Source organism: Bubalus bubalis, chromosome 22 (assembly GCF_019923935.1).
Source record: "Bubalus bubalis isolate 160015118507 breed Murrah chromosome 22, NDDB_SH_1, whole genome shotgun sequence".
Lineage (NCBI taxonomy): Eukaryota > Metazoa > Chordata > Mammalia > Artiodactyla > Bovidae > Bubalus > Bubalus bubalis.
Window position 1 is genome coordinate 52,482,687 of NC_059178.1, and position 24,703 is coordinate 52,507,389.

Sequence of the window (24,703 nt, forward strand, 5' to 3'; positions counted from 1 at the left end):
AATAAATCTAACTTTTTTAGGGTGTCCAGTTGATTGGGATATAATTGCTTATCATAATATCTTAAGAGCCTTTGTATTTATGTGGTATTAATTTTAATTTCTCTCCTTTTACTTCTGCCTTTATTTTTAAGTCCTCTCTCTGTTTTTCTTGGTAAACCATCCTACAGTTTTTAACAATTTTGTTTATCTTTTTGAAGAATAAACACTTAGTTTTGTTAGTCATTTCTATTGTTTTCCTATTCTCTATTTCATTTATTTCTACACTAATCTCTATTATTTGCTTTCTCTGTTAAATTTGGGCTTAATTTGTTGCTTTTCCTAGCCCCTTGAAATATACTATTTTCTTGAGCCCCAAAATCACTGCAGATGGTGACTGCAGCCATGAAATTAAAAGATGCTTGCTTCTGGTTGTTTGAGACCTGTTTTCTTAATGTAGTCACTCATAGCTATTAATATCACCTTTTCACATAGAACTACTTTTGCTGCACCCCATGAGTTTTTATATACTGTTTCATCTTTGTTTGTCTCAAGATATTTTTTGATATCTCTTTTTATTTTTTCTTTGGCCAGTGGGTCTTTCAGGAGTGTCTTTACCTCACTTTAATATCCAGGTATTTATGGATTTTCCTGTTACTGATTTTCACGGATTAGTTCTGCTTTGCACATGTGCAGAGCTACTGGGTAGACTGTCCACTCAGATACCACTGGAAGCAGGAATGCAGTCCGTGGAGATTTGAACACTGGTTGCTCTTAAGTTCCATCCTTCTTCTCCATTTCCCCAGCTACTGAGCTCCTAGGATTTTTCCGGGGACCCCATGAGTTGAAACTGGAGGGGGCCTCCTGGGAAGTGCCCTGCAATGATAGGGAAGCTGGACATCCATCTTAGATTTTCTTCCCCACTGGACTGGGTCATGTGGTTTTCTGGCCATCTTATATCTGTATTTCCTGAAGTAATCTGAATCAATTTCCTTGGTGATTGCCAATTTCTTTCCTGAAGGGGCCCAGAGCATTTGTGAACGTGAAGTAACCTATAACTGATACCTCTTTTCAAAATCTGGAAGTAGAGAGCCCTTAAAATTGGTCCAGCATGGCCCTCAAAACAATTACTTGTTCAAGAAAGGACGAGAAAATACCTGAAATAACATTCCCCTGGGAGGGGATTTTAGGCTGGTAATCCAGTCTCTATAAAAATGTCTAATGGTTTTTGCAAGGATGGTGCAGGAAGTGGGAGTAATTTCTGCATAGTATCAATACACACCTAATGTAGGCAAATTTTCTAGACCCAAGAACAGCAGTCCAGTAGGTTGTGCTTTCAAGAATAAAATTAAGAAAAAAAAAAAAAAAAAGGAGTGGGGGAGGTGAATTAAAATGAACTGGCCTTTTGTGCATGGGTCACTAATGTGAACTCTGCAGAAACAATATAAGCATGTGATTCTAGCCTCTGTAGAAAAGCATCATTTGTTGCATTGGACAGGCTCAGTCATCTACAGTGATACATTATACCAGTGAGAAACAGGTAAAGTATTGGTCACATGGGATTAAAGCTCTTTCTTGATTTATGTTTGGAAGTAGTCCTAAACCTTTTGATTAAATTCCAAGGAATTTTAGACTATTTCCCCTGTATTTTCTTTTTTTAAAATTTATTTAGTACTGGGAGGACAGGCCTTAAGTAGAAATAATATGGAGGCCAAGATAAAAACTGTAAAAGAAAAGGAAAGTGACAGTATTTGTACTTTGAATTAGTGAAACTGATTATCTGCTCCATTGCTTTTAACTTCTGGTAATCATTTTTTTGCTTACATAAAAGTAAAATCTTTTCTACATTAAAGATATTGAATCTTTACTTGTTTGTGGTAAAATCCTATTTTCTAATTGGTGCTTTTTTACATGCTGTTTTTGTTAGTTCATTTTTTGATATCGGGCAGAGCAAAGCTGTACTGCTTAAAACCCTCTTACTCTAATAAATCCTGTTTCTTCATGGTGGTTTTTGGCTGGTGAACATTGACAAAAAATAACGGGGTATATAATTAAAGATTAAAAAAGAAAAACAACTGATGTTAGAGAAATAAAGGAAATACATAAGATTAGGAGCTGGTTATGCAATAGCAAATAAACATAAAATATTAGGTAAGAACAAAAAAGCTAAAAATTAGTCGTTGTAAAGGACCTTCAATTTATGTTCCTAATAGAGAAGATAAATAGGGCTTCCCTGGTAGCTCAGTCAGTAAAGAATCTCCTGCAATGCAGAAGACCAGGATTCAATCCTTGGGTCTGCAAGATCCCTTGGAGAAGGAAATGGCAACCCACTCCAGTATTTTGCCTGGAGAATTCCATGGACAGAGGAGACTGGTGGGCTACGGTCCATGGGGTCTCTGGTGGGCTACAGTTCACGGGGTTGCAAAGAGTTGGACATGACTTAGCGACTAAACCACCACCAATATAGAAGGTAATTTAACAATATGACCTATTATTGTCAATATCCACCAGCCAAAAAGCATCAGGAACATAAAGAAATAAGGCACACATACTCAGTATTAGGGAGAGAAAATACATGTGTGGGAGATGGATAATTAGAAATGCAAATTAGATAATTTGCATTTTGAGTAAAGTTAGCTCAATAAATGTGAAAAATTAAAAGAACAGTACAGATTCCTTAAAAACATAATTTGCCAAAATAGGCTTCAAAATAAATTCATGAGGTAAATAAAAGAACCCTATAACCACCAAATAAAATTTTATATTTAGTTAAAGTGTTCCTACAAAGAAAACAGAATGCTCAGATAATTTTACGAATGAGTTCTAACAAACATTCTTGTATTAGGTCATTTCAATCCCATGCAAACTCATCTAGAGAATATAAAAATAGAACATCCTCAACTTACTTTGTGTGACAAGTTTGCTGACTTGAAAATTAGACAAATATATCATGAGAAAATTATAATTACAAATGTTGATATAAACATCTTAATTATTAATAAGCTCAATTCAGCAACAAATATAATAAATCGTTCCCAGTCTGGTTTCATCATAGCAAGCCAAATTTGGTTTAATCTCAAAAGAAAAAAATATCTTCACAAAATACCTTGCATTAACAGATTAGGGCAAAGAAATATATGATTATCACAATAAATACAGTAAAAGCAGGAATAAATCTCATCATGCATTGATGATAAAAAGGCAATTATCAACTGGCAATAGAAGGGAGTATTGCATCCTGATAAAGGGAATCTATGAAATACACACAGCATCCATTCATTTGCTCAGTGGTGAAATGTACAATTACTCCATTCACATTAGGAACAGTACAAGAATATTCACATTGCCAGATCCACTCAGTACTTTACAAGACGTCCTAACAAATCCAGTAAGAACATTAAAAAGTTATAAAATTAAAAGGAAAGAAATGTATTCCATTAATTACAGATTACAAAATCATCTTATGTAAGTATTTCAAAAAAATTTACAGGTAAATTATTAAATTAGTAAGTTCCCTGATATAATATAAATACACAAAAGTCAACTGTATTTTCTACATACTATCATCAGTTAGGACATACAATTAAAAATAAATATGATCCACTGTAATATATAAAGTGCTCATACTTAAATCTATCAAAGGATTAACAAATGTTATATAAAAGGAGAGATATGCCATGCTTATGAATTGGGATTAATTAAAGAGGTCAATTCTCCCAAAACTGATGTAATGCATTTACAATAACATGTATTGTTCTTTGTTTGCTTGCTTTGAGGAACTATGCAAACTAATTCTAAAATGCATATGGAAGAACAAAGGCTTAAGAAATAGAAAAAAGAAAATAAAAAGACTTCCCTTACCAGATTTCAAGGCCAAGAAAAAGACTGCAGTAATTAAGACAGTGCAGTACTGTCATTGGGTAATCAAATTTGCCAGTGGAGTACAGTAGAGAACTCAGAAATCAGCTCACACAAAATATAAGGACTTGATATGCAGTAGAAATGGCATTGAAGATTAGTGGAAAGGAGAGGGTACTGAATCTTTCCAGTCTAGGACAGCAGGTTATTGATACAGGGAAAAAAAAAAAACAACCACCTCAGAATGGACTTAACCGTTAATGTAAAGCAGATTAAATGGAGAAGGAAATGGCAACTCACTCCAGTATTCTTGCCTAGGAAATCCCAGGAAATTTCATGAACAGAGTTGCCTGGTGGGCTACAGTCCATGGGGTCCCAAAGAATCGGACATGACTGACCAACTAAGTATGCAGATTAAATACTTAAATATAAAAGGCAAAATAAGCTCTCCTTCTCCTGGTAGTCCTGTCCTTGTGGAAACCCTTTCCTGGGTGTAGGGGTAAGGGGACCTCTGACTAGCTTCTAACCAAAGCTGCCTGGGTGTCGCTTCCAAGATTATGAGAGCATGTTAGCAGTTTCTCTATAGACTCTCTCATCCTGACTTCGTGAAGTTAACTGCCAATGGAGATGCTCACATGGCAAGTGACTCAAGGTCTCCTGCCAACAGGCAGAAAAGAACTGAGGCTTTTAGTCCAATAGCCCACAAAGAATTCAGTCTTGCCAACAATCACATGAGCTTGGAAGTGGGTGCTTCTCGGATGAGATCCCAGTCCCAGCAACGTCACTGCAGCCACATGTACGAGCAGATGACCAAGTTCAGCCAGGCTTGGATTCCCGACCCACAGAAACTGTGAGACAATCAGTGTGTGCTGTTCTAAGCTATTACATGTGTGGTAATATTGTTTGGCAGCAACTGATAATGATAGGAAAATAGAGGAGAACATTTTCAGTGCCAAGACGCTAAGATTCTTTGATAAGATGTTGAAAAGTATAAATAATAAAGCAAAATTATTTGTAAACATATTTTGTCTACGTTCAAATTGAGAACACCTGCATATCAAAATGTATCATAAAAGTCATAGTACAAAGATCATAAAAATATAAGCCAAGAAGTTCTTCACAGCAAGTATAACCAAAAAAGGATTAGTATTATTAATATACAGTAGATGTCAATGAGTCAATGAGAAAAAAATGAATGCCATGGAAAAATGGATAAAAGACAGGAACATGATTTCTTTTCACAAAAGAAGAAACACAAATGGGAAAAATGACGGCTGTGTGTGTGTGTGTACACTAGTGCATGTGCTGCACACGTGTTCTATGTTATTAACAGAACTGAAAAAAAAAAAGACATAGCACTCTTTTATCCCACTAGACAGAAAAATATTTAAATCTATGAAAATGCCAAGTACAGGAGAAGCTTTGGAGCAACACAAGCTTTTCAACAATTGCTAGAGTGTCAACTGGTACAAACAATCTGTGAAAATAATAATTTGGTATCAAGAATACTTGAGGATGTGCGTTGAGCCCTCAATATATACACTAGGCTGGAGTAGGGCTGGGTGGGAAGGTTTCTGAGTACAAAAAAAAAACACAATGCCAAAATTCTTGCATTAACATATATGCATTATATAGCATATATAATGTTTTATGTATAATGTTTAAAATTACAAAAATTAAAAATATTTCCCAAATCCAATAAGATGAAAGCTTCATAAAGTATGCTGTTTGGACAGTAGTCTATATTGGAACTCACTGTGTTGGAAATAAGTGCTCTCCACCTGCAAACATCAACATGCATTAGACAAAATTTTGAGTGAAGAAAAGCAAGCTGTGTAAGAATATATGCAGTATGTTAGGTTTGCATAATGTATAAAAACATGCAAAAATGCACAATGTGTTGATAAATATAGAGACATATATGGTGGAGCTATAAAGAAGAGCACAGGAATGGTAAACACAAAACTCAGGATAGTTGTTACCTCTGGGGTCGCTGGTTAGGGTGGGAGGATACAGTAATCGAAGGTCAGAGGTATACGCTCTGTACCACATGGTAGGGTGTGAGTATAGGGGTTCTGACTCTAAGTCCCAGCTCTGGTCACAGAGACTTATCAATATCACAGAAGAGGGCTTCTGATAGGGTCAGCACGTCTTTTCAGCATCCACATGTTAGCATAACCTATCCATCATACCTACAGTTGGAGAAGTGGGGGGCAGCAGACCTGACACGTGCAAGGCTCAGCAAAACAGTGTCTTCTGATTTGCATACAGTGGACCTCAGCCAGGGTCTGGACGGCAGTATCCAGGGAAAACCAGTCATAGAAGAGGAATTCCTGTCCTCAGTGAGATGAACCCTGTGATCGTAAATGTGTGGCACCCGTTCCCTGGGCAGAGGCACATGCTGTCCCGGGCTCCTTGCTGGAAGGCTGAGGTTCCAACTGGAGGCTCTGGAACTGCTCCTGGGTTGTGATCTACAGCCACAGAAGGGAAAAAACACCCACACTTACAAAGCACCAGGCAGATGATAATGTATTGTAGAACTTAACCCTGAGCCAAAAAATGTGTGTGAAGGATGTGTGCATTAAGTGTTCTATAAAGAGATCATTTTATATTCACAAAACCATCTGTTGCATACAGTGTCAAGCTATATAATCATGACATGTGTAACTTGGATATGCTACCTCAGATTGTTGTTGTTTAGCTGCTGTCGTGTCTGACTCTTTTGCAACCCTGTGGGCTGTGGCCAACCAGGCTCCTCAGTCCATGGGATTTTCCAGGCAAGAATGTTGGAGGGGTTGCCATTTCCTTCTCCACGGGATTGTCCTAACCCAGGGACTGAACCTGCATCTCCTGCATTAGCAGGCGGATTCTCTACCACTGTGCCATACCCTCACTTATTCCATCATAGCCAGTGCAGTAAATGTCATGTTCACACATAGTCTTCAACACTCCCAGCTTTTATGCATATTTCCTAATAAATAAATGAAAATATTAAAATAGGAAACTACATTGATTTTGATGCATAAGATCATAATAATGTATCTACTGAATGAAGGTATGAACATAAAATTATGATTAATGTTATACAAATAGCTCTTGTAACATGATATAAAACTTCAAGTAATAGCATCATACTTAAATTCAATAGGCTTCTCTGATGGTGTAGCAGGTAAATAATTCTGCTGCAATGCAGGAGACACAAGAGATGCAGATTCAATCTCTGGGTTGGGAAGATACCATGGAGGAAATGGCAACCTCCTTCAGTATTCTTGCCTGAAAAATCCCATGGACAGAGGAGCCTGGTGGGCTACAGTCCATGGGGTTCCAGAGTCAGATACAACTGGGTGACTAAACATAAACTTAAAAAGAGTCTCTATCTTAATAAAATTCAGAAGGAAATACAATATTCTCTAGATAACTCAAACCATGACTCTAGAAATAAAGCACTAAAGTAAGTGAAAATTTGAATGATTTTTTTCTTAAAATGTGAACATGAAAAATGCTCCAAATTATTTCCACATATATTAATTGCATAATTGTGATTTTACATGTTTTTACAACTCAGAGCATATATGAAATATTAAAATAGGTGTCTATCTGGTCTATATGCCAACTATGTAGGCTCAAATCCTCTGGGGACATTTTAATATTTTCTTCTTGGGAGAATGGGGCATTCTGTTACATATGGGTTTGATAGAAAATGAATTTGAGGTGATTGCAAAGAGGAAACAAGTATCATTCTATTAATTTTTACATGTGATTTTATTTAATCCTTACATCAACTCTGGGGAGTTTTAAAGATAGGGAAATGATGATTTCAAATTAAGAAAACTCCCCAACACCACACAGTTCAGTTCAGTTCAGTCACTCAGTCGTGTCTGACTCTTTGTGACCCCATGAACCACAGCACCCCAGGCCTCCCTGTCCATCACCAACTCCCAGAGTTCACTCAAACTCATGTCCATCAAGTCGGTGATGCCATCCAGCCATCTCATCCTCTGTCATCCCCTTCTCCTCCTGCCCCCAATCCCTCCCAGCATCAGACTCTTTTCCAATGAGTCAACTCTTCGCATCAGGTGGCCAAATTATTGGAGTTTCAGCTTCAGCATCAGTCCCTCCAAAGAATACCCAGGACTGTTCTCCTTCAAAATGAACTGGTTGGATCTCCTTGCAGTCCAAGGGACTCGCAAAAGTCTTCTCCAACACCACAGTTCAAAAGCATCAATTCTTTGGTGCTCAGCTTTCTTCACAGTCCAACTCTCATATCCATACATGACCACAGGAAAAACCATAGCCTTGACTAGACAGACCTCTGTTGGCAAAGTAATGTCTCTGCTTTTGAATATGCTATCTAGGTTAGTCATAACTTTCTTTCCAAGGAGTAAGCATCTTTTAATTTCATGGCTGCAGTCACCATCTACAGTGATTTTGGAGCCCCCCAAAATAAAGTCTGACACTGTTTCCACTGTTTCCCCATCTATTTCCCATCAAGTGATGGGACCAGATGCCATGATCTTAGTTTTCTGAATGTTGAGATTTAAGCCAACTTTTTCACTCTCCTCTTTCACTTTCATCAAGAGGCTTTTTAGTTCCTCTTCACTTTGTGCCATAAGGGTGGTGTCAACTGCATATCCGAGGTTATTGATATTTCTCCCAGCAATCTTGATTCCAGCTTGTACTTCTTCGAGCCCAGCATTTCTCATGATGTACTCTGCATAAAAGTTAAATCAGCAGGATGACAATATACTGCCTTGACATACTTCTTTTCCTATTTGGAACCAGTCTGTTGTTCCATGTCCAGTTCTAACTGTTGCTTCCTGACCTGTATACAAATTTCTCAAGAGGCAGGTCAGGTGGTCTGGTATTCCCATCTCTTTCAGAATTTTCCACAGTTGATTGTGATCCACACAGTCAAAGGCTTTGGCATAGTCAATAAAGCAGAAATAGATGTTTTTCTGGAACTCTCTTGCTTTTTTGATCCAGTGGATGTTGGCAATTTGATCTCTGGTTCCTCTGCCTTTTCTAAAACCACCTTGAACATCTGGAAGTTCACAGTTCACATATTGCTGAAGCCTGGATTGGATAATTTTGAGCATTACTTTACTAGCATGTGAGATGAGTGCAATTGTGCGGTAGTTTGAGCAACACCTTACAGCTGGTCATTATTTACTGACCTGGTGATTTGTATTCAAATTTTATCAAATTTCAAAGTTCATATAATATACAAAGTGTTGTTAATATAACATTTTTAATAGAAATCTCCCTCTTCAAATTAACCAAGGAAATGGGAGAAAGGCATAAACATAGCTTGTGAAAAACCCACGAGTACAATATGTTGATTATACACAGAAAGCCTTACACCTCATATGATAACAGAATCGTGCCAGATTTTCATGTGGGTGCACAAGAAAGTCCTGGAGAAGGAAATGGCAACCCACTCCAGTATTGCCTGGAGAATCCCATGGACAGAGGAGCCTGACAGGCAATAGTCCACAGGGTTGCAAAAACCTGGACACGACTGAGTGACTGAGCATAAAAGCAAGTACCTTTTAGTAATGGGGTTTTTGTTCAGTAACTATAAACTCAAATTTTACAGTTCAGTTCAGTCGCTCAGTCGTGTCTGACTCTTTGCGACCCCATGAATCGCAGCACGCCAGGCCTCCCTGTCCATCACCAACTCCCGGAGTTCACTGAGCCTCATGTCCATCGAGTCAGTGATGCCATCCAGCCATCTCATCCTCTGTCATCCCCTTCTGCTCTTGCCCCCAATCCCTCCCAGCATCAGAGTCTTTTCCAATGAGTCAACTCTTCGCATCAGGTGGCCAAAGTATTGGAGTTTCAGCTTCAGCATCAGTCCCTCCAAAGAATACCCAGGGCTGATCTCCTTCAGAATGGACTGGTTGGATCTCCTTGCAGTCCAAGGGACTCTAAAGAGTCTTCTCCAACACCACAGTTGAAAAGCATCAATTCTTCAGTGCCTCAGCCTTCTTCACAGTCCAACTCTCACATCCATATATGACCACAGGAAAAACTATAGCCTTATAAAGTATAACTGAATGCATGTACATTTCAGTTTATTTTGGTCAATCTAAAGAAAAATATCACGAGTTTCTTGGTGCACATAAGCCCACTGTGAGTGTGATGTGTTCGAGTTAACACTGAATACCAGGACACCCAGGTTAATGTTTGGAATAAAAATGAAGAGCAGAACCCACCTATTTCACTGTGTAGGGTTAACTTTTATTAACTGCACTCTTTATATGTAGTTGTCTTTTCATGGGTGTTTTATGGAAGCAATTTCATCACTTCTTGGTTGTATTGTGTTCTTGTAAATCTCCCTTCAAAGTTTTGTGGAATACCGCATTAAGGCATCAAGTTAAAATAGCTCAATATAGTTTAAAAAGCCTTATTTTAAAATTCCAGAAACTTTAAACAAATATATAAAACAAAATTAATCTTTTGGAACAAGGCAAAGGAATAAATTAGTACTTAAAACAATAAATAAACACTAATAAAGTTGGGCAGTTATCTTTCATTGTAGTAGAACAAAGTTTTGGAGCATTATTTCCATTATGCAATGAATAAGGTAAGAAGGGCTTTATGCATTGTCCGTAGAGGGATGTCAGATTTTAATGCAGGGATTAGAGATTTCTGTGTTGTTCATTTACTCATGAAGTGAGAAAAGTGATGGTGATGGGAGCTGAATTAACTTCCAAAAGAATGAAGAGCACCATGGATTCCCATGTGTATGAATGTCTGCTTCCTTAAATCACTGGGATCATTGCATATACCCCTCGCTTGGAAACAGAGAGGGAGACAGTATATAGGAAAACACCACACTATCTAGGAAGCTGTAAAACCTGACACTTAGATGCAATTCAACACCAGTGTTAATACCCTTGAAAGGAAAAATTCATTTCATCTCAAGAGTCACAGCAATACAGAAATAGTTAAAAGAAATGATAGAGCAACTGCAATGTACTATAGAAAAGGTTTGCTCAGATTACAATCTTTCCTTTTTTCTGAAGTTTTAGCTATAATAAGATTTCAAAGAGATTCTTAAATAGTTCATACAATAATGAACTCAATTGTTAAAGAAACAGTTCTCCTTATACACCTTGTATTCAGATTTAGGTTCAGAATTCCTTCCTTCCATTTCTTCCTTCCCTCCTTCCCTTCATTCTACTATTTTCATAGTAGGGATAAGAACAGTCCCCCCGACCCCCCCCCCCCCCCCCCGCCCCATCCCCAATATATTTGGTTGACTGTCAGCTCCATAGGTTTTGTTCACTGCTGCCTTCTCAGGATTGGTCAGCTCCGCCTGGCAATGTGAATCTGGAGGCACTGAGAGGGCAGGGGAAGGAAAAGGAGATGCTACTGGCCAGCTGGAGCCCAGATGAGATACCCTGAGTTATCCTTTACTGCTATTACCAGCAGCAATCTGCATGCACCCCAGTCCAACCACACTCACACAGCCTTCTCTTCAGGGCATCCCTTGCTGTTCAGTTATGGACCACATTTCTTTGTGAGAAATGTGTTGGGGCAATTAAGTCAGGGGAGAATTGGGAGAGAGTGAGTGTCAGCAGTTTTGTTCCGCTTGTGCCTCTCACTACTTACTGATGGGACGTCCTGTGACGATAGAGTCAAATCTAACTAGGAAAAGCATGGATGGTGATCTCTCTCCAAATGTACTGAAGCTCCATAAACTACTTCCTTTTCTCATAACCACCATTTCTAAGGCAGAGCAGCTAACACTTTGTGGTGCCTCTCCTTGGGTGGTAATCGCTACTGGCATGCCCTTCCTCTCCTTCTCCTCTTGATGAATTCCTACTGGCTCTGAAGTCTCTGGCAAGAACACCAATTCTTCACAGGGCAGGCACAAAGTCAACTCATTTTTGTCTTCTTCCCTCATGCAAATCAATACCTTGGTGGTAGATACCCTAAAACTACCGTGAATTGATAACTGAATTGTAAACCTGCTCCAAATATCTTCACAAAAACAGATTCCCTGCAAACAGAATACAGGCTTCAGATCTATCTGTAAAATCAACACTAGTGAGTTGTGAAGATTATAATGATGAACATGAAAACGTTAAGGTTCTGTGCAGCACATACTGAGACTAATTTATGATGGATCCTTCTGTCTTTAAAAGCAAAAGTCTCCACTATGCCAACCCTCTGCACCACCTACCTATTGGAATGACTCAAGGAACCTGCACCAACCTTCCTTTCATAGATCTCCTGCTCAAATGGAGATTCCACCAATGATAGGAGGGGCAATTGTGGAGCCCAGGTATACAGTACCAGGCTGTTCTTACTACTTAGTAAGTTAGGACAAAGTACAGAGAAGAGTGAAATGGACTGAAGGCAGGACTTAAAATTAACTTACAAGAGTGGAGTCATGGCTTGTCCATCACTGAAGGGTACAAGTTTAGTAGCTGAAATCATGGGACTGCATTTCCCAAATATGCCTTCTCAGCTCCAGACAAAATCCTAGCACAGGTAACCAAAGACCTAAAGAAGAGGGCTATTACAAATTATCCCAACCATAGCCGAGTTGCTTTTAGCTTTTTATTAACAGAGGAGTCATGTTATACATATAGTTAGAATAAACTGGGCTATGGTCTCCAGTATAGGTTTTCTTCGCTGCGTAACTGGATAGATGTGAAAGAAAAATGAAAATGAAGAACAAAAACAAAATACCCGGCTAAGGTTTGGAAGCTTTCTCCAAACCTATCTTTGGAAATGGAACTAAACATGTTACTTGGACTAAACACAACATAAGCTCATGTAAATTACAGCTCAAGCATTTACAAGTTAGCTAGAGAGTGTGAGAATCTGTTTTAAGTTCCTTCCATTCTTTGTGCAAAAAAAAAATAAAAAACAAAAATTCAGTCTAGTTCTTAAAATGTTATTTGAATTTTTCTGCCAACATGAAGGGAAATAATGATACTAGTCAAGTATGGAAAACATTGCCTTAGCAGCTATTTTTAGACATACTTTGGTCTATATTTAAACAAGCAGTAGATAGCTCACATATGTATATTAAATTCCTAGATCTGTCTTAGGATATTAGGCTCCCTTACCTCTGTAAGTGGTGTTATATTATCTTCTACTTACACTTTTCACTAAATTAGTGACATTTTTCTAATTATGATCAGAATTAAGTCAGAGTTGAAAACCATTGTCCATATTTACTTATAGATAACTGAATGAGATAGACTTTATATAGTAGCTCAGATGGTAAAGCATCTGCCTGCAATGCAGGAGACCTGGGTTTGATCCCTGGGTCGGGAAGATACCCTGGAGAAGGAAATGGCAACCTACTTCAGTATCCTTGCCTGGAAAATTTAAACAGAGGAACCTGGTAAGCTTTAGTTCACAGGGTGGCAGTCACACATGACTGAGTGATTAATACACACAGCATCTATGATGATCCTAAACCAAATCACCAAAAACTGTGCTGATAAATGATGCCAATCAAGTCAATGGCAGACAGAAGGGGTGGCATTTCTACAAAAAGAAAAAAAAAATTAAACATAACTAGTGTGTGGAGAGAGTCTCTTCAAATATGAAGGTATTTATGGCAGATCCTATACCACGCCTGGGAATTAGACATAATTACCCCATTCCTGCCAGCATTTATAGTACTAATTATTCTGTTTGTCCAAAAAGCCAGCTAATCAAACATCTAATACTCAGGTTCTAGGCTCAGTATGTAGGTATTAAAGTTTATCTACCTAAAATTCATGCCTTTCTGGGTTTCTATAGATTAAGTATAATCATAGACTTCTCTTCTTTCTCCTGAGCAGGTTCTCTCATTTCCTTCCTTTCTGGAATTGTCATACAGTAAATTCGGCTATGGATATGGCTTCTCTCATCCAAAGTGAGTAATTTGCATCATTTCTAAATTTTGAAAACTAGATCAACATTATTACCACACTTAAGCTACTTTTTATGTCAGCAAAACTAATCCATTCTTTCAGAATTTCAATATGTAAACAGTATTAATAAATGCTTTTATTCCAATTGGGCCCAAGTTTGGGGAAATTAATGAAGGAAAGAATTGTTTTTATGGAAAGAACATTTTGTGTTTCCTTTGAAAATGTCATAAAGTCATCAGGGTTGCTTTAAGTATTTTTGTGATGATCAGAGTAAAAATGTAGTAAAAGTAAGTTCACATTTTTCCTAGGATAACACTCTGGAAGTGCAGGACCTAGGTGTTCTGAGATCATAATTGGGATGTTAAGGCAGTGGGTCCCAAGCATGTACAAGTCCTTGCATATGCAACAGCTGGGCCAGCTTTCACCTACGTGTAACATTCCTCAGAAACAGAACCTGTGAACATTAGTCTCCTCCAGCAAACTTTCCCTTGGGTCAGAAGTAGACACCCTGACCTTGCTACGTGGTGAAAGATACCCTGTGAAGATCACCTTAAGTGCGTCCCTTTCCTTATCTATTAATAATGTATTCTCATCTTGTTCCCATATTCATTCACAGAACTGCTCTTTTTCATTTTCCACATCTCTCCCCAACCCCTGTGCATACTCAACCTGGCTCTCTTCTGCCTGTGAGCATGTTTCTGTGCAAAGTTAAAGGAAAGGCAGTGGTCCAGAATCGGTGTTCTCTGCTGCTATCTGCACACATTGGTAATTCTTACCTTGATCAAACCTCATATTATTTTCAACCCAAAGCCTTTTTATTTGATATAAGATCACATATCCTGGAAATTGAAAGCAGACACTGAGACTCTGACCAGTAATGGAAATGGTGTTATCATCCATGTAGAAATGTTACATGCATCGCGATAACCCTGAGATAGGAGGAATAATCTTCCTTAAGAATAATAGTGCGGATTTGAGTCCTTGGTTGCCCTCTCAACCTGTATTAATACAACAGGATTTTCATTCATTTTGACATTGTAGAGAGAGGGCAGGGAGAGCTACACCAGGAAGTAGAGGTGGGGGCGTAGGAGAGCTGTTTTCCTACTGTAATGGAAGAAAAATGACAGCCTGGTTAGCTTCAGCTGGAATGTAACATACCCACAGCTTGATCACCCTGGAGGCACATTTTGACATAACAACAAACTACTGAGAAAGAGCCACTTTTATCTAGGTCAGAATGACAGAATTCCAAGTGTTAGCGCCTGGAGGGTGAGGGGGGTGGTGTGAAACTACAGTTTGAAACATCAGGAGAAAGACTGCAGTCTACACAGAGATTTGCATCAAGTCCCCACACTGCCTCATGGTTTCATCCAGTTCACTGTAATTGCTCCACTGGTCTCTAATGGCATCGCATTGTGATTCCAGCGTCTACCAAAATAAAATGAACCATGTGTTATGACAACGACATTTATAATAAGATGCAGATGGTAAAGGAAGCAGATGCCTCTGACATCATCTGCCATTGGCCTTCAACTTCTGCAGACACCGGCAGTCTGGAGACTCATTCAAAGGGACGCAGGAGAAGTCAGGCAGTTTTCCAATTCTGTTTCCAGTCTAAAAAAACACCGGCAGCAGCAGCACTGCTTTGACTCATACAGTGATGATTCCACAAGGAGAAATCTGATTCTAAGGTGGTCTCAGGCTTTGACACAAAATTAATCATCAGGACAGGGAGAAAAAAAATCCCCACAAATATCAGACTTTAGCCATTAGCAACTACTGACTGTTTTGCGTGACAGTGGCAGAAAGGACAGGGTGGGAGCGGTAATGGTGAACAGCTGCAGTTTCAAGGAAGCAAGAATGAGAGGGTTTTAAAGAGACAAGAGGGCCTAAAATACCCTACCAGCCCTTGGCATCCACTGTTTCAAGACTGATTCCTTATGACTTCTAAGTAAAAAACTTGAAGGAGGATTTTCAGGTCACTGTTTCTGACCTAAAAAAAAAAAAAAAAAAAAATCCATTCTGTATTTCCATCTGTATTTTCCAGAAGGGATCTGATAATTCCAATAGGAGCTTTCACCATTTCCCCAGTGATATCTGTGAACATTCTACACAGTAAAAGGATTTGTGTGTATGTGTGGCGTGCAAGATAAATGTGTTGGGACACCTTCTAAAAAACTAGGAAACTTTTGCAGTTCATCTTGAAAGCAAGAGGCGCTTGGGTAAAGCAGCAACTGCCAGGCTTTCAGCAGTGCATGAGGTTCTGGGCTAGATCAGCTGAGTTACAGATGAAGCAGAGAGTTAGACAAAAACCTTTATAATCCTCCTATCTCCCCTGACCATGGTAATATAACTTCATCTACACCTCTGTGGCAGAAACATATTAGCAGAAAAAAATTCAGAAACAAAGGCAAGGAAAGTGGTGACAAAAATAAATCCTGCTAGGCCAAATACGGTGCTTATTTTTAAAATAATCTCTCTCTGCATGTAACGAATTGATCACAAACACACACACAAACACACACAGTACAAGAATAAACAAACTTCTAATTCATATCCACAAATTGGGTTGGAAAGTATTAGTGCAAATCTCTGCTGACCTGCAGCATTCAGTCCATAAACTTTGGGTATCCTAGACGATCCATCAGCGTCCAGCAGATGTTCTCAATCAGTTTAATTTCATCCTTCGGCAAGTTTCGTTTCCAAAGGTTAGTATTAGTGGGTGATATCTCCCCTTCGTAGGGAAGATAGAAAAGGTTCGTGGAGGTGGCAAACAATATTTGGTTTAAAGTAGCAGGAGATAAAGGAATTCCAAGGAAGGCAAAAATCCTTTCCGTGGTATTCTGAGGGAAATGCACAAGATCTTCAAACTTGATTAATTGGTAGCTGGTGGGCAGCAGGTCTGCATTTAGCCTCAGGGCAGCGGCCGTGTTTGCCAGCCACGCATGGGCCAGCAGCGAGACTGGGTGAGGTCTGGATGCCAACAGTTCCTTCCGCAGCAATTCATACTCCACAGCATAGCCTGAGTTCAAGGTACAACGGCCTGCGCTTCCCTCCGTTTTAAACAGCTTAGCTAAGTGCTCTTGTACATTCTTCAAAGAGTAAAGGCTAGGTTTACTACTGTACAGCATGGAATAAACCCACGCCCGAGGGTCCCTCACCACGTACAAGGCCCTCATAGAGGCTCCCAACACCTCGTGAAAGAAATGCAGCTTTAACGTCCAGCTCCCGCTGCCCAGGCTGAGCACCGGCCGCGCACTGGGGTAGTGGACCAGGTGTCTCCGCAGAGCCCTGACGTATTCAGCGTCTCTGTCAAAGGCGCCTTTCATTCTGCTTCTTTGTTCTGCCAGAGACTCTCTCCTTTTCAACTTCCTTTTCTTGTCTTTATTCATGGTAAAATACTGGGCCAGTTTCCCCCTACTGGGTTCATGTAGATGGATGTTCTGCAAATGGAGTTTCGTGTCTCGGACCAAGGACTGCAACCAGCCTCGGAGTAAACGGAAACGCACGCTGTGGACTTCGGACGCCGTCCATTCACAGGCGTCCACAAAGGAGTCGATTTCCAATTCCGTTTCCGGAATGTCAATGTAGGCTGTGGGGACCCGGATGTAGAGGAAGTCACTGCTGTTGAAGAAGAGTTGTTTGAGAAGCTCAGCTCCGGAACCAGGAAGTGAGGTAATGACGATGTCCGGCGGGTCTGTGCGCTGGCCTCCGGGGGCCAGCGCCTGCCCGGTCGCCTCGGTCTCCGGCCTCGCCCACTTGGCACAGATGGGCTGCGTGCAAGCGCTCCACACGTCCAGCAGCTCAATGGACCACAAGGCAATAACAAGGATGAGGATCCACCGCATAAGCTTTCTAAAAGAAAGGTAAAACCGCCACTGAAAAGTTAAGATCACCAGGCCGATGCACAAAATCAACCCAACTGCTACATTAAATTTAAATCCAAAGGGGAAAATAACTCTATCGTGTCTTATGGGCTTTACTATTGCCTCAGTGCCCAAACCGAAGCGGGTTACTTGGGCCTGATCAGCCACAGTGGCAAAGCCGCCAAATCCCAAGTAGTCAAACCTTGTCTTCAAGTTCTGGTAGTCAGTCACGATCGAAACAACATGGTCGGTGTTATTGACATTGAGAGAAAGCTGAAGTCCAGAATTGGAATTATCAATAAATCTGCAACTGGAAACATTGACGTATGGTCCATAGAAGACATATGCGATTCTTGTGATTGCGGATTCCATCTGAAACGTAACATTGACAAACTGAGTCCACCGTTTCTTAAATTCAGCGGCTTGCTCTGCTTCCTGTATACTAGCAAGGGGGCTACTGCCACGATGATCAAACCAAAACATCTTGTAGTGAGCATCCCACACGTCCATCAAGGCGCCATTATACCTGTTCATGAACCTATATGGGATGTATTTAAAATCAATATCCAGATTATGGAAGAAGGCACTGACAGATTTTATTGGGGAATCTTCTTGCTTCTCGACATGATCAACAACTAGCAGAGTCTGAGAGTTTAAGAGAAGCAAAGCCCGATACACGCTTTTCAGCTTCATTGCTGAAGAGTAAGCTGATACGGCTTCCCCACTCACAAATATCATGTCCCCGTGCTGAGAGGCAGTAATGATTTCCCCGGCCGCATCACCAACCTCCTCGCCGGTCCACTTGAGCCACTGTGCACATTCTCCCAGCTGACCTTCCCAGGGCTTATTACACTGACTCGTGGGTGACGGCGCGAACACCAGTACGTTGTTCAGGTGGCTCAACTTAGGTCCATAGAGGGCTTCGGAAACAAACACCTGCCCGTTGGGGGCAAAGGTAAATGAGTTCTGATCCGGATGTTCATGTCCAGGGTTGAAGCTCCTCCACCCATCAATCCAGGAGTATGGCTGGAAGTGAACTATGTCATACACAGCACGCCCTCCTAGCTTCCCAGACTTAAAAGACACAAAGGTATTGGTCTGTGTATTTGGCAGCCCGGCCCCATAAGTGACCACACCCCAGTTAGGGAACATGTGCATTTTTGCAGTGCCATATTCTGCAGGAGGCTGTGGGGTGAGCTGGGGGTCATACCAGATGTATTCAGTGTGAAGGGTACTCCACCTCTGGGCGGTGGAGGGGACCATGGGTCCATCTTTAGGTCGGTGCCTTCTGATTTGCTGAGCTAACCAATTTCCAGCTCCATTCTTTAAGACAAACTTATCCAAAAAAACTAACTGGCTCTCAGGACCATAAAACCAGTTATAATTGGAATCTGCTATCCCCACGGTCCTTTGGAAGCCTGGCAAAAGGGTGGCATAATAAAACCAAAAGTGCATTTTTAACCAGTTGTTATCCAAGTTGTTGATATTAAAGTGGCGCTGGGCCAGAAAAACATACTGTGTGACTGATTTAGCTGTGTAGCTTCCATAGGCCACACCTTCATCCAAAGAGCCATCGACAATGTGATTCAACAGAAACATTGTCTTTTCCATCACATCTACTACAACCTGTTTCCATAGATTTACCTTAGTCCCTTTATCTACCCCAGTCACCAAAGCCCCGGTCAGCAGTGCTATCATGTTAGTAGCTTGATGGTTGTGAAGAAGTTGTTTGCCCCAAGAGCGGACCTTAGAATATTCATACATTTCCTCAGTAATAACCCATATTTTTTCTAGGTATTTTTGTCTCCGACGACCATCTAATAAGTTATATAAAAAGTCAAAGGCAGTGGCAAAACCTGTTAGGGAATGGCCAACTGGAACCTCATCCCCTGGTGCATTCTCCACCAGCCAGTCTTTGTAGCCCACCATCCTGTCCATGTATTCCAAGGCAAATTCAAAGGCAACTTTGTCTTCCGGGCACAGCAAACAGTACAGGGCTAAAGGAGGCAGATTGTTCCCATAGATTTCATTCCACTTGGCAGCAAAATCAGCATGCTTGGGTGGAGGGAGGTAGTATGTCGGGTTCGACAGCATAGCAGTCACCGCACTTCTGATCGCTCTAAAAAGGTGCAAATGGGTTGTGCGAGACTTCTGTCTCATTGCTTGGATCTCTCCAGCATCAAAATACAAGCGTGGATGAAGCGTACTCTTCTTCGGTTTTTGATTGGGTCTGACATCTTGCACTCTCTGTGTCTTAAATGGATCTATGTCATCTGGGAAAACTGCCCAGTCAGAGTAATTGCTCACAGATTCCTCCAAAGTAGAGAAAGCAAACATCACTAATACTAAAAATAAGCAATGTCCTGTAAACATTAACGCCATGATCCATCGGGGAGCTCCTTTCCTCAGGCATACATGTCAAATGCAGCGCTCAATGTGCTTCCCATCTGCTGAGTATAAAACATACATTTAAGGCCTTGATAAAACAAAGACTGTAAATTGTATGTGCTGTGAAATCCTGCTGACATTTGGCTCATTCAAAGTACAGTTGCCAAAAAGAGAAAACTTACACTGTGAATCTGCTCCCTGATGCACTGTTGCTTCCAATAAAACTTCAAGGAATGTTAAAGCCTCTTGATTTTCCCATGTCACACAGCAAACAGGAGTGAAGATAGTCTAGAATACTATGAATTTACAAGTTACTTCAGTGACAGAAATCTACCTAACATGGAGAGTCAAAAACCCCACATTGTAAAAAAAAAAAAAAGCACTCCAAAATCCAAACTAAGAAGTCATTCCTGGCACAGGATACCATCACTGGTGACAAGCTCATCATACAGGTCTGATGCCTTTGTCTCTGTGCTCTCAAAGAAGCTGATGAAGTACTGAAATCCTTGGAGCAGACTGGGTTTTTACTCCGCTTTTTACACTTCTGGCTGTGAGAATTTTTTTTCTTCCTCCATTTTTGGGAGAAAAACATCCTCAGCAAGTGTTCAAAGTCCTACTTGGTTTTAAAACATTCCGGATTCCTGCCCTCATTTCCAGTCTGTCTTGTCAGGCTTACTTACTCATCAGCCTATTATGACCCATCTGAGAAAGCATATTCTCATCTTCTTTTATCAGCTTCATCTGTACAACTATGAAAACCTAATCTTTGCAACCACCTAGGTACTTCTTTTCCAATCATGAAGTAACCACCAACTGGGAAAGAAAACTCCCCTTTCACCAACAGTGACGTCTCTTTTCTGTTCCTTTTTCATGACACTGGAAAAACAAAACAGAAATTTTGTTCTGGGGGACAAAACAAAACAGAAATTCTCGGAGGCTACAGGTATGCTGGGACATAAACGGAAGATTTAAACGTTCTACCATCTCCTGATAGAAATTTTAGAATGACATTAAGATCTGTTATTTAATACAATCGAAGTTACACTAAATGATTCCTTTTCTCATACTTTTCAAGGCACATATTAGGATAACAATGGTGGTAGAAGACAAGCGGCTACAAGATGTAACTTTCCCAAGAGTATTTATTTTAACGGTGGCTTGCTTTCTTAATTTAAAATGTTTTTACTCAAATGCAGTCAAGAGAAGATTGAGTACCGCTGTCATTCTTGTTTTGATCACGGAAGACTCAGAGACAAAAACCCAAAGTTGAAAGGACCATTTTATGATTCTCGATGAGGGTTTAGCTTTCAAGGGCTCAAGGTGTCTTTGCCAGAGAAACTAATACTAAGCGCAGTCACTTTTGTCTAAGGAGAAGTTATGACAATGTGTGGGAGCGAAGAACGCCAGTTCTGCTCCAGTCTCCCTCCCGAAAAGCCTGGTTTTCCATCCTTAAAAGAAGCCACCAGAGGGAGCTCAGACCCAAACCCGGACTCAAGGAGCAGCTTCGCGGCAGCCCGTCTGGGTTCCGAAGAACCTCACCAAGTTTCAGTCTTGGACAAGTCTCCTCTCTGTGGGAAACATAAACGCTAGGAGTTTCCTGCTCCGCTCCGCCTGTTGCATTTTGTGATTCGCTTCCTACGAACATGCCAGCTCCATCCTCCGCTCCCCATTCCCGACCCCTGGCAGTGGTCTCAGGACAAGAGACCCCTCAATAGCCAAGTCCTCTTACCTCGGAAGATCTGGACTGGGTCTCTCCGGGTGGTGGTGGGCCCGATGAGACGCAGGCGGAGAGTTGGAAAACACTGCTCTGCGTGGGACTCGGGCGGCCCGGCCCACGCAGGGCTCCTGAAGCCCCCGGGTCCGGCGCTCCCGGCGCTCCAACAGGCTGAGGCCCCGCGCCCGTGCCCCGCCCGGCGCCGCGCGGACACGCCCGCCCTCGGGGAGCGCCGGACGCCCCCGGGCAGCCCGGGGCCGCGGAAGGCAGATCCGCGCGCGCCGGGCGCTCTCGGGGACGCCGTGTCCAGCGGGGCGCTGGCGTGCCCAGAACGCGAGGCCGCCGCCGCCGCCGGTGCTCAGTGCCAGCTCCGGCCGCGCGGCCGGGGGAGGGCGAGAGACGGCGACGCGGGCCGGGGGCGGGGCGGGAACGGCTGGGGGCGGGGCCTGGGCGGGGCCTCGGATCCTGGGAGGGCGAGGCGGGTGGTGGGCGGGGCGGGGAGGACGTTGGTAGGGCGGGGCCTCGGGCGGGGGAGCGCGAGCACAGGCTACGCCGGAGATGGATCGGGGGCGGGGCTGGAAGGAGATGAGGGCGGGGCCGAGGGAGGGGCCGACCGCCCCCGGAATCTGAACCCCAGGGCCCTCCGAGTGCGCGTATTCCCGGCTGCCGCGGCGGCGCGCGCTCCCGGAGCGGCGGAGCAGGGGAAAGAGGGAGGGAGGGATTTGGGAGTGCGAGGGTCAGAGGACCTCTCCTTGCCGGTCGAGTCCCGCTGCTGTTACCCCTTTTGTTGTTGGGAGAGGGCCGACCTCACAGTGCTAGGAGTGAGAGGAAGATAGAGGAGGTTCTGGGCCAGATTACAAATAATGGGGGAAGTGGGGATGGGCGGGGTGACGCCGTGGGATGTCTGGGATCAGCCTTCAGGAAGAGCAAGGGCTGAGGAGGGGAATGTGCGGCAGCTGGGCTGGGGTTGCTGTCATTTAGAAATGCAAAATCAATATGCCGTACTAATACAAGACTGACTTGAGGAGCACAGATGCTAAAGATCAGGGGAAGACAAAAAAGACTCATCAGCCTTATTGATTGCAATAATTTCTCTGGCAGTGTAAATATGGAAAGGTATGTGACAAACAGGTGGAAGGAACCTCTTTCTTATTCAAGAAATGGAACCTGCAATTCAGTAAAGACCCACAGGCAGCAAAGACTGTGTGGCTCAGTTACTGTGACACGTGTGTGCAATTCCAGACTTTGGAAATCGTCGAGCAGCTGTAATTCCTGTGGTACTGGACATATGGAACCTCTCACTAACATCTGAGATTACACTTGGCCAAGAGTCAACCTGAGTCTGCCATCTAATATAGTGAAATACCAGTTGTTGCAAATAAACTCAACTCATTTGAGGATTGGTGATGCCTTCAGTTTCCTCCTACTCCATTCCATTTTGGTAGAAAGGGACAGATGTGTCTATTAAAAAATAAGTGTCTTGCTCTGATCACTTCCTGGTAAAACCAAACAGTAGACTGTTGCTAGCAGAATACATTTCAAAATAATTTACCTTGGGTGTGAAATATGGCCTCTGCCTCACCGTCAATCTTCTATTTGATCCTCTTGGGAACCCTACCTCTGTCCAAATGGCCAATCTTGCTTTTTGCCTGCGGCTTCTGTAACTATGCTTATCCAGCTCCTTCCTGCATAGTGTTCTCTGCCCCCGACACTCCAATTTACTGGTTGAAAGTTTTTCTGACTGTTGAAGTTCTCTCATTATACTTGTCCCAGCTCAGATGCTTAAATTCTTCTGTAAATACACCCTAGGTTTTTCCCTAACCACGCTATAGTTTTTATCTGTAAATATATTAAGCCTCAGATCATTTGTTTTATGTGCTATATTTTCCCTGGCTGACTACTGTGCTCTCCTCAAAGCTCTGTTAGGTCATGGTCAGTCTCAGCCCCTCTCATAAGGACTGTACCTATGTTTGAAATGAGCTGAAGCGTCAACAGTTGGGCTCACGTAGTGCCTCATCTCCTCCACTGAGATTCATTCTGAAACAAGGGTCCTCCTCCAACCTCTAGAGACAGAACTTCCTGTAAACATCAGGACTGTCCCCGTATATGACCCACGATGGAGAAAGATGACTCCTGGCTTCTAGCCTCCCTTACAGGAGAAAGTAGAGTTGGAGGAAAGAGGAGCCCAGATGCAAAGATTGTTATAAGTTTCTGCAAAGAGGAGCTTTAGAAAGTGACTAGGAATCCGTGTTAGTAAATACAGTGAGTAAATATGCAGACCGTTTCTAAGAACAAAATGTGTGGATGGGATTCTTTTATTCTGTGAATCCAAAGTGCCTCATGACACAGGGCAAAGTGAACCGTGGAGAACTATTACAAACACTAACATCTGCCAGGGGAATATTTTAACTTCCATCCAAACCTTTGCTTTTTCTTTTCAGATTTAACATCAATATGATCATTTTCACTTTACAGATGAATGCATTCCGGTACAGACATTATGACTTTCAGGTCTGCCCTGAGCGTCTGCACCTAAGCTGTGGGGTGCAGCAGGCCTTTCAGCATTTCCAGATGAACTTTCTGGTTAATTCACTTTGAACTGGCATTGTCTCCCAGTTGTGAGTCTGTTGAAACTAAACAGGAGCTACAGCTGACTGTTTCAAATCATTGGCAAGAAAGGGTGGTAAGTAAACGGTTCTGTGACAAATGAAGAGCGTCTTGCTTCCTGTGAACTAAAAATGGATAGCTCCAATTATTGCTCCTTCCACACATGAAGATGGTACGAAGTTAGTTAATTATAAATAATGCATCCAGCCACAGAAGGCATGAGGTATATATTATGTTATTGTGCATTAAAAATCTTTATGAGTGTGGCAAGAGACACATATACCAGCAGCTGCTAAATTCAGAATCCTGGAGCGGTATCTTATTTTAATAGAAGAGGAGAACCATAGAGTCTGTCACTCTAGCTCTAGGGATTTCCTGCTATATCCTGTTATATAAAAAGTTCTTAAATC

At 41.8% G+C, this 24,703-nt stretch overlaps 1 protein-coding gene across 5 annotated transcripts; it reads right to left on the minus strand.

Moving 5' to 3' along the window:
• Window positions 1-2,721: 2,721 nt before the first annotated feature.
• On the minus strand, window positions 2,722-22,047 carry DSEL (dermatan sulfate epimerase like). Of its 5 annotated transcripts, none has more exons than XM_006074215.4 (3): window positions 21,702-22,047; window positions 16,319-20,848; window positions 2,722-6,305 (listed from the first exon to the last, which is right to left on the minus strand). In XM_006074215.4, exon 2 carries the CDS (start codon window positions 19,964-19,966, stop codon window positions 16,328-16,330), a length of 3,639 nt encoding a protein of 1,212 aa, XP_006074277.2. In that variant the 5' UTR covers window positions 19,967-20,848; window positions 21,702-22,047; the 3' UTR covers window positions 2,722-6,305; window positions 16,319-16,327. The 5 variants fall into 5 exon arrangements, with proteins under 5 accessions (XP_006074277.2, XP_006074278.2, XP_044790764.2 ...); XM_006074216.4 differs by lacking the exon at window positions 2,722-6,305 and adding an exon at window positions 12,392-15,711; XM_044934829.2 differs by lacking the exon at window positions 2,722-6,305 and having other exon boundaries at window positions 16,246-17,573; window positions 17,787-20,848.
• Window positions 22,048-24,703: the final 2,656 nt, after the last annotated feature.